Genomic DNA, 16,670 nt, shown 5'->3' with positions numbered 1-16,670 from the left:
GTCCAGTAAAGTATTAGAATTTTTATTTGAATAGTGTTAATGCCAATGTCTTGATTCAAATGCGTTTGTTGTTAGTTAGATTTATTTGTTCCCTGTGTCGATAGTAAAGTGTTACAGCACCGGTTACACGATGGTTTCAAACTAAAGGATTTGCTTGTTCACCGATGAACAAACACTCAGTTTGGGGTCGTTTGATTATAAGTCCTTCCAAATATTTGAATATATAGCATTTAGTTTTCAGGCACAAGTAGATGTGTTGCTAGATCATTTGGTTATTTGGCCTAAAACTGACTTTACACATTGAAGGTCCCACCAGTCCAGTGCATTCATTGTAAAGTCTACATTAACAGTGGAATTACCCAAACTTTTTTGTGGCAAACAGTTAATGGCCCATTTAGAAATGTGTACACTTATGTTGAGAACTATTTAAGGGTTGGTAAGAAGACAGGGTTTCATTATTCCTTAATATCAGTGAGTGTTAATGTAATGTGCATTTTTTTAATTCCACATAAATTACATTTTAAAATACCAACACCTGCTCTTAAAAAGCTTAGAAGTAAACACAATTGGCAGTTATTAAAGTTAACCCCTAAGACTTTTGAAAACAAGTACAATCATCACAGGACCTCTTAGAGCGAACACATACAAGCTTTCATAATTGGCCACTAATTACTTTATTAATGTTAAGTTATTATTACAATGTGAAAGGTTTGGATCTAAGGCCCCCCGCCAACCAATCAGAGCAGAAAGGTTCTTAAAGAGACAGGCGCTAAAACAGAGCGTTTCAGACCGAGGGTGAATACAGGTATATTCAAACAGAAAGTACGAGAGAAATAACAGTTTTTTTAAACATTGAAGCATATGAACATGTTTACAGTAGAACAATAGAGCATGAACCTAAACAATTAGCATAATATGTCACCTTTAATTTGCTTTTTGCATTGTAACAGCTTAACATTCAATAAAGGCATTAGTGGCGACTTAGAAAGCTCCTTTTGAGTAGGTTTTAATATGAAGGCAAACCCAAACATTGATTTGAAAACTTTCCAACATTTCTAGATGGAATAAAAAATGCTTGATCTTTTTAAACTTGAACTATAACAGTGAATGGGAAATTGTCCTCTGTGTACTATCTAAACGCTCTTTGCCTTGTAGTGTTGTTGGCGTTATTATCACAATGATGTGAATCTAAACTTTTCCTTAAAGGTAGACAAGCTTAGTTTATTGATGCCTCTTCCTCTTGGAGCCTTCACAGAGAGGTTAAAGGTCAGCTGGCGCTCAGTGATTGAACTGAATTTGGATTTTCTTTTTTACTGAAAGAAAGGAATTTTAAACAAAATCACTGCCAAAACTAAAATGTGACTTTACTCAGCTAGATGTGTGGGTTTCTTTGGATCTCTGATAATTCAATAACAACAAAGCGATCCTTGATCTGAAGTCAACATTTCAAAGTTTGGAGGAACTTTTTTCTCATCTTTCATCAACAACAGTTCCAGTTTACACGTTTTCCTACAGTCTCTTTAAAAAAAACTCTGGTTGTTCTGTATGTAAGTCTTGAATTTGTTCCTGGGTGTTTTTACCTGTACCTGTGTGTGTTTGTGACGGTGTATCGATGGTTCCTCTGTCCTTGACTAGTCGTGGTTAGAGATTCGGAGCTGTTTGGTCCGTCAATAATCTCCGTCAGTGATCAGCAGTGTCTTGTCCCTCCACCGTCCTCAGATATACCTCTGACGATGAGAGCGTTCTTCACCAGGCTTCCACAAGCTTAGCTTTCTAAAATCACCTGAAATGATATTGTCCATATTCCCTGACAGCTTGTACATTCTGCCGTATGTCCTCATGGGAACAACATTTGCCTAAGCAGTAGATTTCTGGCTGATTTCTGCTCAGCGCGCCCTAAGCTTGTGGAGAGTATTTTGCACATGCCATTGTTTCTTCAGCAGCAGTCTTCAGCTTCTTTGCCTTTTGCCTATAACAATAATTATAATAATAAACTATAATGCTTGTACATATCAGATAGTACTTGTAATATTGTATTCTAGCTCTGTTTTTTTGTTTTGTTTTTCTTAATTTGACATGTTTTGTAGAACTGCTTTTTCAGGATTATGTTTGTCAATCAAACAGATGTGGGATGAAAAGTGGAAGTGTTCATTATTTTGTTTTTTTAAATAAAGATATTCCTGATTTGTAGCTCAGCCTCATGTTTTTGTGTATGCGTTTGTTGCTTTTATAGCTTCTTTATACTTACTTAAACAGTTAGATTTCAATATATAACATTTATTTTGCTGTTAATGCTTTCCATTTGAGTTATGGAAACAATGGGCTTGCAATAAGAAATCAAAATGACGGAAAAATAAGTAAATAGTTACAAGCTAGTGCAATAAAACTGCAATACAATTTAACAGAAAATAGTTGTTATCATGCAAGACAAAAAATACATTCATGTTTAATGCAAATACACCAAATATTGAGATATGTTGATAGTTATTGTAAATGTTAATGGTAAACAATTAAAATGGGTCATCGTAGTATTTTAGAAGGTGATATAAAGAGTGACATTGTAAATAAATCGTGCACATAATGCTTGTGAAGCAGGTCAGTCGTACACAGAAGGCCTCTCACTACCCTGATGCCCTGGTTCGTCTTTGAATGGGAGCACAAAGAGTATGAGCACAGCAAGAGGCTTCACTTCTAACTACATCCTGTTACGTGAACACACGTGTTTAATTATTTACTTTTTGAATCCGAATTAGTTAGGGACAATATACTTGATCAATTCCAAATGATTTTGAATGCTTTATTAATTATATATAAAATAAATCAGTTGTATGAGAAGAACTAAGTCGATGGGAGGCTAGCTAGATCACCAGTTTGGCTGTACGCATGCGCAGGATTGTTTCCCGCCCAGTTTGGAAAATGGCCAACGCAACAATTCATCTTGACATTTTATTTCATCTTTGATTGTTAAATTGTGAAATAACCGCCGTTTTTCGTCTCCTATCTGTCCCATTTGAGACATATCCAAAAGGACTCTTTGTTACTGAATATACGTTTTTGAGGGGATGACCAGTCGTACCGGCATGTTTAATTATAGCTTTCCTGCCAGCCTGAATTTTGAAGTAACGGTCCGGGTAAGTTGAAGTGAAACATACGTTAATTAACTGCTTGAAGCTTGGCTAACTAACACGCTGTAGCTAATCGTATTTAGCTAAACTAAGTGATAAAGGAGCTATATTAGTGTGCCATGTGCAAAACAAACAATGTGAGTAGCGTGAAATGAACGAGACAGGTAAGCTAACGGAAGTTCACAGTCCCTAGCTTCGTCCAAAGTAAAGTTAGAATTAACGGTAATTCAACGGTTAGCTTTTCGAACCAACCGGCGTTAACATTCACTTCTTAGCTAAATCATCACTGCCTTTAATTAAAACGTCGTCGTGTTTGATAGGCCTACATTGCAGACGTGATTGCAAACGACTTCAACCTACAATACAGTTTTAATTTGAAAAACACAACCGGAAGCAGTTTATTTTACGTCGGTAGACTTGACACTAGTTTGTCCGGAGCATCACAACATTGTCCTGACGCTTTGTTCGAAAGACAGAAAGCATCGCACTTGTCTTCGATGAAGGTAAATATACGGATTAATAATATTGAAATTACATGAATTCGATAGTTACGTTGCTGAAATAGATATAATTTTAGCAAGCTGTCAAATAAAACGCCACATCCTCGGCGAGGTCCGTAAATGTGTCATCCGAGTCACCCCTCGCCTGTGTTTTTACCTATAAAACAGCACTTTTTAAAATGAATCTTGTCATATTCTTATCTTTGCATATTGCATATACTATACAGTCGCCTAATATAATGTGCATCAGTGTGTTTTTATGTAATATCTTGATGCTCGGGCCTGCACTGTTTACAAACATGTGGGACATTTTCACGCTTTTTCAGTGATTCTTTTTCGGAATCATCTTTAAAAGCTTTGCCTTTTTCTCTGATCAGTCCTCTCCATTGTCGGTCACCTTGATTGATATGATGCCAATGCAAACACTGCCGCCCATCCCGGGCACAGGCCTCGACCATCCACCGGCTCATCTATCCATTTGTAGCTTAAAATAGACACGTAAAAAAAAAGCCTGGATAAGCGAAATTATTATATCCGGATGCTTTAATTTAGTATTTTCTTTACTTTCACCTCTATGCATTTTGCAAACGAAGCATTTGAAAGGATGTGTGAATATTGGTGCATTGCAGTCAGTGTATGAGGCGGAAGGGAAGAGGAGGAGGGGGGGAGGATGGGTGAGAGAGATCGACACATAATGAGGGAGAGGAGAACAGGTGCACCTCCTCCATGAAAGCAGGAACAGAGAAAAAGTCACGATGTTGCACAATTGCCTCCTCTGTCCTGCTGCAACGTCTCCTTTACAGCTGCTCAATATTCAGACCTGCAGGAAAGGAAGTGACTATTTACTGGGCCGGGCTCTGTCTACAACCTGATGTGGAACTTTCCAGATATTGTTAATCCAAGCAGTTTGAATGTTGTCCTTTTCCGCTACATCAGGGGTCAATTGAGAATGTTCTCCTGTAATGTTTGATGTTGACATCATCACCTCACTCTGAGTGAATGTCTCCTGGGTAGAGCAGCTCTGTCATGTGACAGCGTCTCACTTTAATTGGCTTTACTGGTCAATGGCAGCTGCTGCGTCACTGTCCAGCTCGGAGGAATCCTCTTTTAGTAATCTGGGTTATTCATACTCTCACACACACCTTTCCGTCTCGCCTTACTACCCAAGGGTTATGTAAGGTTATTATGAAACTGTAAACTATTGTTTAGCCCTTGACTTCTTTAAAACTGTAGAGAAAGGGAGCACTGCGGGAAAGAGAAACGTACTTTCTTTTTTATCTTGTCGTTCTTTTTGTTGTCCTCCCGTACATGACCTTGTGGGAATTGTGAGAATTTCAAGCAGTACAGGACGTGAAAAACAAAACGCACACACAGCAAAAACCAGTCTCCTTTCCCCAATAACGGCCTTCTTGTAACATTTGTCTGCTATGTCTTTTTCCTTCCCCCACAGTGCGTATGAAACCAGGCTATGTCCACAATGGTGTATCCTCGTGAAGAAGCCCTGGAGCGCCTGAGCCAGGATGAGATCGTCCTCAACACCAAGGCCGTCATGCAGGGCCTGGAGACGCTGCGCGGCGAACACGCCCAGATCCTCAACTCGCTGCTGGACTGCGCCCAGCCCCCCGCCGCGCAGGAGAAATCCGGCCTGCTGCGCAAGAGTCTGGAGGCCATCGAGCTGGGCCTGGGAGAGGCACAGGTAACACGATACTGAGCCAGGTTCAGGTTATTTATCTGTACGCGTAGGTAGGTTTGGTTTGCAGATAAAACACAAGGGATCACACATTCTAAAACAACACAGACAAATCCCTAAAAAAAAAAGTACCTGCTGCTCCGTCACATCTAAAAACATTTCAAATCAACTAGTACAAACATGAGCAATCCACAAAGTTAATAAATAAATAGGCATCTGTGTGACGCCGCTACAACTTGTTAATTTGTGCGATGGCTGCTTGAATTCCGTGAGCAAAGGGTGGGAGTAATTGTCCAAAATAGAGCTGGATAACCGCTGTAACTGTCTGAGGTTCAGGGTCTCCAGGTTTGGCTGTGGTGTGCAGCTTTATAACCTGAGTGAGAGAGTTTCTGCTCTTCAAAGACAGGTTGCCAAACTATGACACTAAAGAAAAGGACAGAATCGACCCAATAAGAGCACGATAAAAACATGATCATCATGGTTTTTTCAATGTTAAAATAGGATTTTCAGTCAAAAAGGGTCCTGAGATATTTGTACGATTGCACAAATTCCACTTTCTGATTCTTGATGGATAAGTGTTCATGTATCAGGGGAGTCCTTACAGTAATTAAGTCAAAATAATCCACAGTGTGTAAAAGTCCCATTTTTGTCAAAGGTGATCATCGCCCTGTCGAGCCACCTGAGCGCCGTGGAGTCGGAGAAGCAGAAGCTGCGGGCTCAGGTGCGCCGGCTCTGCCAGGAGAACCAGTGGCTGCGGGACGAGCTGGCCGGGACGCAGCACAAACTGCAGCGCAGCGAGCAGAGCGTGGCGCAGCTGGAGGAGGAGAAGAAGCACCTGGTGTTCATGAACCAGATCAAGAAGTTTGACGATGACGTGTCTCCGTCGGAGGAGAAGAACCAGAGCTCTGGCGGGGGAGGAAGTGGAGGAGACACTTCGAAGGACAGTCTGGACGACTTGTTCCCCAACGATGACGACCAGGGGCCAGGTATGTGCTTTAGGAGATGCTAACAAGGTTTATAGGCTGTGAGTAATGCTTATTCTCCTTATATATGAATCTACACATTGTTTTTCCTCAAACTCAAGATTACATAATGCTTTGAAACTCTGACCATGCGTTTAAAACCCACAAATATTCCATTTGCTGTCAGACAACACACAAGGAAGGCGCCAATCCTCCTCTTTCAGGAGCTGGAACCAGCAAATATTCAGCTTTATTTTGCCTGAAAAGTCACTTAATCAATTAAATCGATTATTTGAATCCTTGTAAATGAAATATTTTTTCATGGAATTAATCATTTAGCTGACTCGTTGTTTCAACTCAAGGTAATAGTGCAATAATATTTGAAAGGGAAGCCTGGAGGAGCTATTTAGCCTCAAAGTCAGAGCCCTTAGGAAAGAGTAAAGTGACTCGGCAGAAACGACCTTGAACATACAAAAGATTTCCATCCCAGTTTGCATGAACAGGAGCCTGATACTGGAGGAGGGTGTGTTTCAGTGGTAGACCACGGGAAGCAGAGATAATTGGTTTTGCTTCGGGCAGTCGGTCCTTTTGTATAGCTAACCTTTCTTCCATTATGAATGACCAGTCTTAAGTTAAGTCAGATAGAGGGATAGTCTCTCTGAAGAAGGTAGAAATCACATTTATATATTTACCAAAGCTACACTTGGATTTACCCCTTTTATAATTCATAGGTTTATTTAAGTTAAAGTTGTAAGATCCTTCCTTTTGGTATGTTATAGAGTGTAAATATGAATCTGCTTTCGCATAGTTTTTCTATTCATAGAGTTACAAAATAAGAGCCGGATACAGTCCTTCCTTTCATTCACAGTCACCTCAGGCCTCTGCTGCCCTGAGGCCTGAACTTTATAGTCATTTCAACTCAGGCACGAGTTGTTCTCTCAAGTTTTCACACACAGCTCCTTGTGTCAGTGGAAAACATACAGTTTAACGGTCAAACTGGGAGATACTTTAGATAAGATAAATAAATGATTTGAAGCAGGACATGTGGTCATGTTGATGCTTCACTCAGACGGTCACTAATGCGGTGCGGTTCAATGTACAGGTTGGTTAGCTCTCCGCTCCATTAGCCTGGGAGTAGGGCGTCCCATAATTGCCGATTGGTCTGTTTATTTATGAAGAACTGAATAATACTTCTCAGAAATGTTGTCTCATCTTTATTCCACCTTTTATAGTTCAATTAAATGTTGCTCTAGTTTGGGAACTAGACATCAGGATCACAAGAGAAATGTCAGGTTCAGGAGTTGAAAGGAGACGAGGTGCTTTGAGAGCCAAACAGTCGAAGAATTAAACATTTGGAGAAGAAAACAGTTTATTTGACGGATAGGGAGACATTTAAATATCCTCTCTCCTGTCCTCACAGCCCAGCCCAGCGGAGAGGTGGCGGCTCAGCAGGGGGGCTACGAGATCCCGGCCCGCCTCAGGACGCTGCACAACCTGGTGATCCAGTACGCCTCGCAGGGCCGCTACGAGGTGGCCGTGCCGCTCTGCAAACAGGCTCTGGAGGACCTGGAGAAAACATCCGGACACGACCACCCCGATGTCGCCACCATGCTCAACATCCTGGCTCTGGTGTACAGGTGAGGAACGGAGTGGATGTGTTTATACTGTATATTCCACATTTACAAACGTTTCCCCATTTGGGATGAAGACGGTATATCTTGTCTTATTTGAGAGCTTTGAGTCGTTCTGTTTGTCCTCCAGGGATCAGAACAAGTACAAAGAGGCGGCTCACCTGCTGAACGACGCGCTGGCCATCAGAGAGAAGACGCTGGGGAAGGATCACCCCGCTGTGGCCGCCACCCTCAACAACCTGGCCGTCCTGTACGGAAAGAGAGGGAAATACAAGGAGGCCGAACCTCTGTGCAAGAGAGCGCTGGAAATCAGAGAGAAGGTAAAGACCCACAGCGCCGACTCATAATGTAATAAAAGTATGTTTTCTATACAAAGTCCACCATTTAAATAAACGATACATACTCACAAAAGCGGAGTACTTCTTCAACTAAAAGCATTAATGTAAACCTCCATGTGTGTCAATGTGTCTCCAGGTGTTGGGGAAGTACCACCCAGATGTAGCCAAGCAGCTGAACAACCTGGCGCTGCTGTGTCAGAACCAGGGGAAGTACGACGAGGTGGAGTACTACTACAGTCGGGCCCTCGAGATCTACGAGTCCAAACTGGGAGCCGATGACCCCAACGTGGCCAAGACCAAAATAACCTGGTGAGGACTCTTCAAGAGAGATTTTAACTATATATTTGATATACAGTAATGTAACTTTAATTTGTTTTCTGCTCTGCAATCTCATCGTATTCTGTGATTCTGTGTTTTATTGTTGTTTCAAAGAGGATTTTGTGAATTGAAAGATTGTTCTCCTCAGGCGACGTGCTACCTGAAGCAGGGGAAGTTCAAAGACGCTGAGGCTCTGTACAAAGAGATCCTGACCAGAGCACACGAGAAGGAGTTTGGATCCGTCAACAGTGAGTAGACCGCTGAGCCTCTCTAGAGTGAACACAATGACACAACCCTTGTGCTGTACTTGAAGGAAAGTTAGTCGTTCTTTAAGGAAAATATCTGCCATAAAATGTCCACTTTGACTGAGCTAGACCTTTAACCAACTTAAATCTTTAGTTAATCTCCACCAAATAATTCATCTTTAGAATTATAACCATTTTAAATGCCAAGTTGAAAACTTGATCAAAAGAAAAACGAACTCAGTGTTTTAATGTTTTTTGGGGACATTTGTTTCCTTAACCCTCTGAGACCCACATAGGACCTTTCCGTTTTTGTAAATGTTTGTGTTTTGCCTTATAAATTGTAATTTCTTTACAGTATAATACAAATAAATCAGCACAACCTCAGCTAATGATATATGTCACTCATTAGAGACTTATATACAATATAATATGGGATATTAGCCCATACATTTAAAAAAACTATTTTTTTAAACAGAGCTTACATTTTGTACTTATTTCATTAAAATAACTGCTAACCATAACATTGAAAACAACATTCAACACAGACAATTGCACACATGTATTATCATTGTATCAGAACTGATTAGAAGATTCTAACTTCTTCTGTTCATTAGTTATGCCCATTCTTTTGGGCAGTGTCCATGGGCGTTCTTTTGGGCAGTGTCCATGGGCGTTCTTTTCGGCAGTGTCCATGGGAGTTATTTTGGGCAGTGTCCATGGGTGTTCTTTTGGGCAGTGTCCATGGGAGTTCTTTTGGGCAGTGTCCATGGGCGTTCTTTTGGGCAGTGTCCATGGGAGTTATTTTGGGCAGTGTCCATGGGAGTTCTTTTGGGCAGTGTCCATGGGTGTTCTTTTGGGCAGTGTCCATGGGCGTTCTTTTGGGCAGTGTCCATGGGTGTTCTTTTGGGCAGTGTCCATGGGCGTTCTTTTGGGCAGTGTCCATGGGAGTTCTTTTGGGCAGTGTCCATGGGAGTTCTTTTGGGCAGTGTCCATGGGCGTTCTTTTGGGCAGTGTCCATGGGCGTTCTTTTGGGCAGTGTCCATGGGTGTTCTTTTGGGCAGTGTCCATGGGAGTTATTTTGGGCAGTGTCCATGGGAGTTATTTTGGGCAGTGTCCATGGGAGTTCTTTTGGGCAGTGGCCATGGGCGTTCTTTTGGGCAGTGTCCATGGGCGTTCTTTTGGGCAGTGTCCATGGGCGTTCTTTTGGGCAGTGTCCATGGGAGTTATTTTGGGCAGTGGCTATGGGTGTTCTTTTGGGCAGTGTCCATGGGTGTTCTTTTGGGTAGTGTCCATGGGTGTTCTTTTGGGTAGTGTCCATGGGAGTTCTTTTGGGCAGTGTCCATGGGAGTTCTTTTGGGCAGTGTCCATGGGCGTTCTTTTGGGCAGTGTCCATGGGCGTTCTTTTGGGCAGTGTCCATTGGAGTTATTTTGGGCAGTGTCCATGGGAGTTCTTTTGGGCAGTGTCCATGGGCGTTCTTTTGGGCAGTGTCCATGGGCGTTCTTTTGGGCAGTGTCCATGGGAGTTCTTTTGGGCAGTGTCCATGGGAGTTCTTTTGGGCAGTGTACATGGGCGTTCTTTTGCCAGGAATTGTCTTTTTTTTTGTCAAGACTACACATGATATATATCATGGTAGTTCCTGTCCACAATCACACATGGCATGGTGAGCAGATTCGTCTGAATTTTCATCGACATCGTCCCCTTGAAAAATCAGCTCCAAAGCCTCAGCTGTAGTAAACTTCCTTGCCATACCTCAGTTTACTTTCAAGACACTAAAAGAACGTATTCCAACTTTGATTTTGTTTTTCGCGCGTGGAATTATACCGGCTCTCGTTTCAGTTCACAAAACAACGGAACTGAATCTGAATCAGACTCCGATTGGCTGTGACTGCATCCACTCAGAGTGTCCGATTCAGAAACGTGACTCTTACACTCTTTACGTCACAACAAAGATGGTGGATGAGAATAGACCATGGATGTATAATAAGAACTGGATACAGCGTGGGAGGCGGGGCCTCGTTCATTCCTATGAGAGTTGCTCATTGCCGCATGAAGACAAAATGGCCCAACTTTTGAGAGAGCGAAACGTCACGAAAGTATTCATATAATCATATAATCCGTTCTTATTGTGCATCCATGGGTAAAGGTAAAACTCATGTAGTACTGAACACGTCACATGAACGTGCCGGGCGGTGCGGTCCGGTGGGTTGGATCCGCGTTCATAATGCCGAGGAAAATAACTCTCAGAATAACATTATTAGGACATTTTACAACTTGAGGACCGAATGTCTAAGGGCTATGCAAATGTTCATACCTGGTAGTTTATTTAGTTTAAAATTATCCAACGATTTACAGACGTCTCTTTCCCAATGTTAGTCAATGGGAAAAAGTCTTTCCGGGCCCAGCGACTGATACGGAAGTGTAGTACCGCCGTTTGGCCACAACGAATATTTTCCTCAGAGTCCGGCGCACTTCCTGGGGGCTTGGAATAGACCTATAAAACATACAAAACGATAAGCAATGCGCCAGAATCAAGGTGAGACTATCCGCATCTTTTAAAACTTTACGCACATTCGTTTTACCGAAATAAGTAAGCGCCTCTCAATGAAAAACTCAATAGAGTTGTTTATTGCCGTTTCTGTAGTTTAAGAGGAAAAACACAGCATGTCTCTGGTTATGACACTTTGAACACAACGTGATATTTGGGATCGTATACAGCCCTGTGGGTCTCAGAGGGTTTTAAAGGCTTTTTGGCATGAAGAATGATTGATTTCACAACAGAATATATCCATGACTATCCCCATTTCTATTCCTCTGACAAATTGCTATGTTTTGTGATTCTTGTTGTGGTCTGTGCACAGCCATGGTTCTCCCGTGGCCCTCAGTCCTCTCAGCGGATCTGAGGATTATTTGGGGCCATGGCAGCGTGTGGAGAGGCTTAATGTCCCTCTGCTGCTCTAAGCCTATCAAACCCTTATGAGGGCCAGACAGGAATGTGGCAATGCATGGGTTTTAATTCAAGACTGTTATTTCCTTAATATATGGATAGAGAAGCTTCACTTTAAAATTGAGGTCATTCAAAGGGTCCTTGATATCTTTTCAGCCATGTGTTATGTTCCTTATTTGTTTTGTTTCTGCTATCACCTCGTAAAGTGAATCCTGTCCGTCAAAGAACATTTCTGATATTCTTTGGTCCTCATTTTGCAGATGACAACAAACCAATCTGGATGCACGCAGAGGAGAGAGAGGAGAGCAAGGTCAGTGATAAACGTTGATGTTTTCCGTTCATCCCCGGGTCTGGCAGGCAGGTTAATATAGAAAGGGACTGATCAGCGTAATGAGGGCGAACAGCAGACTATAAAGATTACAACAGGGACATGTTTTACAAGCTTTGATGGTGTAATGTTTCAAACATGACTTCTCTGCCTTTTTCTATCTTTATCTTCCTCTTGTTTTTCTCTCTCTCAGGGTAAACGTAAGGACTCGGGCCCGTATGTAGAGTATGGCAGCTGGTACAAGGCCTGCAAGGTGGACAGGTGAGTCACACGTTTAAATTCAGTGGAAACATTCAAACAATCATGAAGAAAATAACAGTTATTTACGATAAAACTTTGAAATACAGTTGAATTGTAATGATCTTTGGAGTACTTGTGGTTGTCTGACTTAATTGAGTCTGTCTTCATATGACCAGGCTGTAAATGTGTTCAAATATTTTTGTCGTTTATCAAGAGAGACCATTACAACGAAAAAAATACCCTGTATCAATAACAAGATTAAGGACGCCAATATAGTACAAATATACTCCTTGTACCAGGAGAACAAAAGTCAAACTCAAACCAATTTGAGTTTAACAGTTCATTAAAAATGTAATCTAGTTGAGAAAAATAATGATTTGTTTGAAAATGTCATTAGCTTTATTGACAAAGATGCTAAATTGAAGATAAATACAAGCGATTAAACAAGTGAATACATAAATAACATTGTTTTTTTTGTGTGCGTTTTCTTTCTCAGCCCCACAGTGAACACAACCCTGAAAAGCTTGGGGGCTCTGTACCGTCGTCAGGGCAAACTGGAGGCGGCCGAAACTCTGGAGGAGTGTGCCAGCAAGACCCGTAAACAGGTACACACACACACAGACACACACACAGACTGCTGAGTTACTGCTGTTAGATTAGTCGTCTGGGCCCTTTCAGTTGAGAAACCTGATTAGTTGAACAGGCGTCCAGCGGAGATTTATACGCCCATAAAGTATGATTTACAGATCAGTCATGGAGCTAATGTGTGTACATTGTAATAAAGACCTGCTGTGCGGCCATTGTGTGAAGAAGCTGTACTTTTCTCTCTGATCTTTGTGTTTTTGTGTCTCTGTCTTTCAGGGAATCGATGCCATTAACCAGAGTAAGGTGGTGGAGCTGCTGAAGGACGGGGGGGGCGGAGGGGGGGACAGACGACACAGCAGGGAGGGAATCAACGGGCCGCGGGGGCAGAGCGAGGGCGAGGACTCCGCGGAGTGGAACGGGGTCAGTGTATGGACACTAATTGATAACTGTAACACTAATCCATGTTTTAATAAGATCGTGGTGTAAAGGACACGATCAACACAAGTCATATTAAATGTACAAGTGTCAAAGCTGTGATCAAACATGAGAAGGGAGCCAGAGGAAGTGTGCTTAATATTCCATGTGTCCAGTAAATGCTGACTTGGTGTTCTGCTTCATGTTCCCTTCAGGATGGGAACGGGTCTCTGCGGCGCAGCGGCTCCTTCGGGAAGATCCGTGACGCCCTGAGGAGGAGCAGCGAGATGCTGGTGAAGAAGCTGCAGGGGAGCGGGCCTCAGGAGCCACGGAACCCAGGGTAACTTCACACTCACTGCGAACACGTGGACATAGTCAGCTGTTAGGAGTTAGGCTGTAACGAATGACTTAAATTGTGCTAATGATGATTTTGTTCATTAAAATGTAACATTCCAAAAAGTAATGCAGAGCCCAGGACGAATAGCTACTTAAATGTTGCAGCTAATGGGGGAATATAAGCCGTCTTTTCAAATCGTTTTTTTGTCCGACGATTTCCAATGAGATTTAAAGGTCATGTTATTATTGGTTATTTTAAGGTCAACATATTTGGACCTCCTCTATGAGCTACAGAAGGGAGTGGATGTGGCTGAAAGCTTTAGAAAAATGTAAAAATGTTACTTTCACTTATCTTTAAAAATCATAATGTGACGTATTTCTGAATTTAAGAAAAGTATTGGAGCGTGTTACGATAAGATCTCTCAAAACTGTAAGTAAGGAGACTTACGAAGGAGTAAATAAACTACTGGTTGTTTTTCTCAGACATTATTCTGACATGATGTTTAAATGCTTTAGGCTAATTGTTTGATGCTTTCCTCAGAATGAAGAGAGCAAGCTCCCTCAACTTCCTCAACAAGAGCACTGAGGAGACCACACAGGTACGAAGTTCAATTATCCCCAAAATGTAAAAATATAATATAGTAATTACCTGACAATGTCCAACAGAAGTTATAACATTTACTGTTCTGTTTTTAGGACGCCCCCCCCGGCCTCTCGGACTGCAGGGGACTCAGCTCCAGCAACGTGGACCTATCCAGACGCAGCTCCCTGATTGGCTAGGCCGAGAGAGGAGGCGGGACTGAGGAGAGGCTGTTTGCAGCTTGGTTTGATCCACACTCTAAAGCGAGATCAGACACTTGCACCTGCAGCATATTTTTTAAAGAACACTGAGAGAGAGAAAACACCACCTCACGTAGCGTCATCCTGTTTAGACACGGTCGCTGCTTCGCTGTACAAAACGCTGCCATCAATCACTAAAGAGAATATTTAGATACACATTAATCAGCATGCTGCTTACTAGACGGTGGAATGTCTGCACCTGAACGCATCGTGTTTTAGCACCGTGGCGTATATCCACATCGTGATGAGTCCCGTGTTTAGTGTGCAGACACTCGTAGGCTAAATGTACTCCGGTTCCAGTTCAGAGAGGAGCGTTTGCACTCTGTATATCTCACCAGTAGCATGGAGTATCTCCCGATTGCTAACCGCCCATTCCATGCATATCACAGACGGTCCAAATGGTTCCGTCCGCTTTGATTTAAACGAGGATAGCAGAGGTATTTAAGAAGATTTTTCAAAATTAGCACTAACCATGTAAACCTCACTGTTTGCCTTTCTTGTTGTTTTATGTATATACAGTTTTAAATTATTTGATGTTTCTTTCCTTGTAAATAGTGCACTTTTTTTTTGGTTTACACTTCATTGGGTCTAAGAAAATACTTCTTATCTAAAAGGGGGAGGACTGGAAAACAAAGAAATATGAAAAGTTCCTAAAAAGTACCTCAATCGCTGAATTCTGCTGACTCATGGTTCAGTTTAGTCGTAATGCACTTTGAGCCCCTACGGCGCCCTCTGCTGGTCATGTTTATATCAGTCATTCTTTAAACTTTGATATGAAAGTGTCAGAAAGTTCATTTGAAATTATATTTACAATGTCTCCTCAATACTACCTACTGTTGAATAAAACACTACTTTCAGGTCCTCACAAAACACGTCCAGGCTTACTGCCATAAGTCTGAAAGCTACTGAAGGCAAATATTTCTTTTTTAATGTAGGAATAAGGGTAACTATCTTATCAAAGCTGGTGCAGTGCATCAACAGCGTGTTCATGTATTCCTCTTGTGAACGGTTTCCCCCTGTATCGTTTTCTACGGAACAATCCTCAGTGTCACGTGTTTTCCCTCCTGATGATTTGTGTTTCCTGTTTTTGATCTGAGCTTTTTATGTTAAAGGTACTGATAATCATTTGAATGTTCAATTACATATCGATTGTGGGATCCGGTGGCTTTCACACCGGATGTCTGTATTGTGCTGTTTCCACCAAAAATGAGACCAATACCAAGAGAACTGTCCACAGAATGTACGCGTGTTATCATGCGAACTCGAGTTTGGCCTCGGCAAGTTGTGGCGTCGCTTCAACTGGGATCAGATTGTCAAGAACAACAACTTTGTTTGCATCATGTGTACGTTTGTCTTTGTTTACTCGTAGAAAGGGAAACTCCTGACAATCTGAGTTAGATTTCTAAGACGGGAGGATGCAGGATTGTTGCATTTTGTCCACGACGGTGCATGCACACCATCGCCAAATTCCCCAACAACCTGACTCCGGCCCTTTCTCAAAATCACCTTTTGATGACGTCACATTGCTGACTCCAAAATAATGAAAGTGCTTGATCTGTCAGCTTCTGATTGTGCGCCGTGGTGCGGGTTTTAGATCGTAATGTAGAAGTGAACGCATGAAGGAAAGAAGGCCTACAGTAAGTGTTGAGGCAGAACAAAGAAATGCTATGGAAAGACGTTGCGGGAGGAAAAGTGCGTTAAGTGTCCGCAGCGAATAATGTACAGAGCAATCCTTTATATGTTTGTTCACATCAGAATGATAATGTGTAGGACTAGTCTACTTCCTGACTGTAACACTGAGCACTCTACCGATCATCACGTATTCACCTCTGGGTTGGTTTGCTGGAAGCGTCTGTAATTCGTCTGACTGTGTATTAATAGCTCCATAAATATTAAGCACAATAATCTAAAACGGCTATGGTTGTAAATGTTCTGAAAGATTTCCCTGTGTGGAGTTTTTACTCAGATGGCAAATGTTCTAGATCGATGGTCACGTGTGTGTGCTATACTGGGTGTCATTGTGAAGGGGCCAACCCAATGTGTATTTTATCAAAAGGTTCAATAAATACAAACTCCACTTTTCAAACTGATTCTGCCTCCTTTATTTCTTATAATTTGACCATTTCAAAGTGTGTGAGTTTCACAGAGGAGGGGGGGGGGGGGGGGGGGGGGG

At 42.0% G+C, this 16,670-nt stretch overlaps 1 protein-coding gene across 1 annotated transcript; it reads left to right on the top strand.

Moving 5' to 3' along the window:
- Nucleotides 1-3,510: 3,510 nt before the first annotated feature.
- Nucleotides 3,511-16,583, top strand: LOC117555553 (kinesin light chain 2-like). Its single transcript, XM_034230450.1, is given in 15 exon segments — nt 3,511-3,628; nt 5,076-5,321; nt 5,971-6,301; nt 7,698-7,914; nt 8,039-8,228; nt 8,383-8,542; nt 8,545-8,555; nt 8,713-8,812; nt 12,015-12,064; nt 12,276-12,343; nt 12,819-12,927; nt 13,184-13,327; nt 13,537-13,661; nt 14,199-14,256; nt 14,354-16,583. Coding segments are annotated over 14 exon segments (1,875 nt in total). The 5' UTR covers nt 3,511-3,628; nt 5,076-5,093; the 3' UTR covers nt 14,438-16,583.
- The last annotated feature ends 87 nt before the right edge of the window (nt 16,584-16,670 follow it).

Source organism: Gymnodraco acuticeps, unplaced genomic scaffold (genome assembly GCF_902827175.1).
Source record: "Gymnodraco acuticeps unplaced genomic scaffold, fGymAcu1.1, whole genome shotgun sequence".
Lineage (NCBI taxonomy): Eukaryota > Metazoa > Chordata > Actinopteri > Perciformes > Bathydraconidae > Gymnodraco > Gymnodraco acuticeps.
Note: the sequence above shows the minus strand (reverse complement) of the source record. Positions and strands in the feature narration are given on the sequence as shown.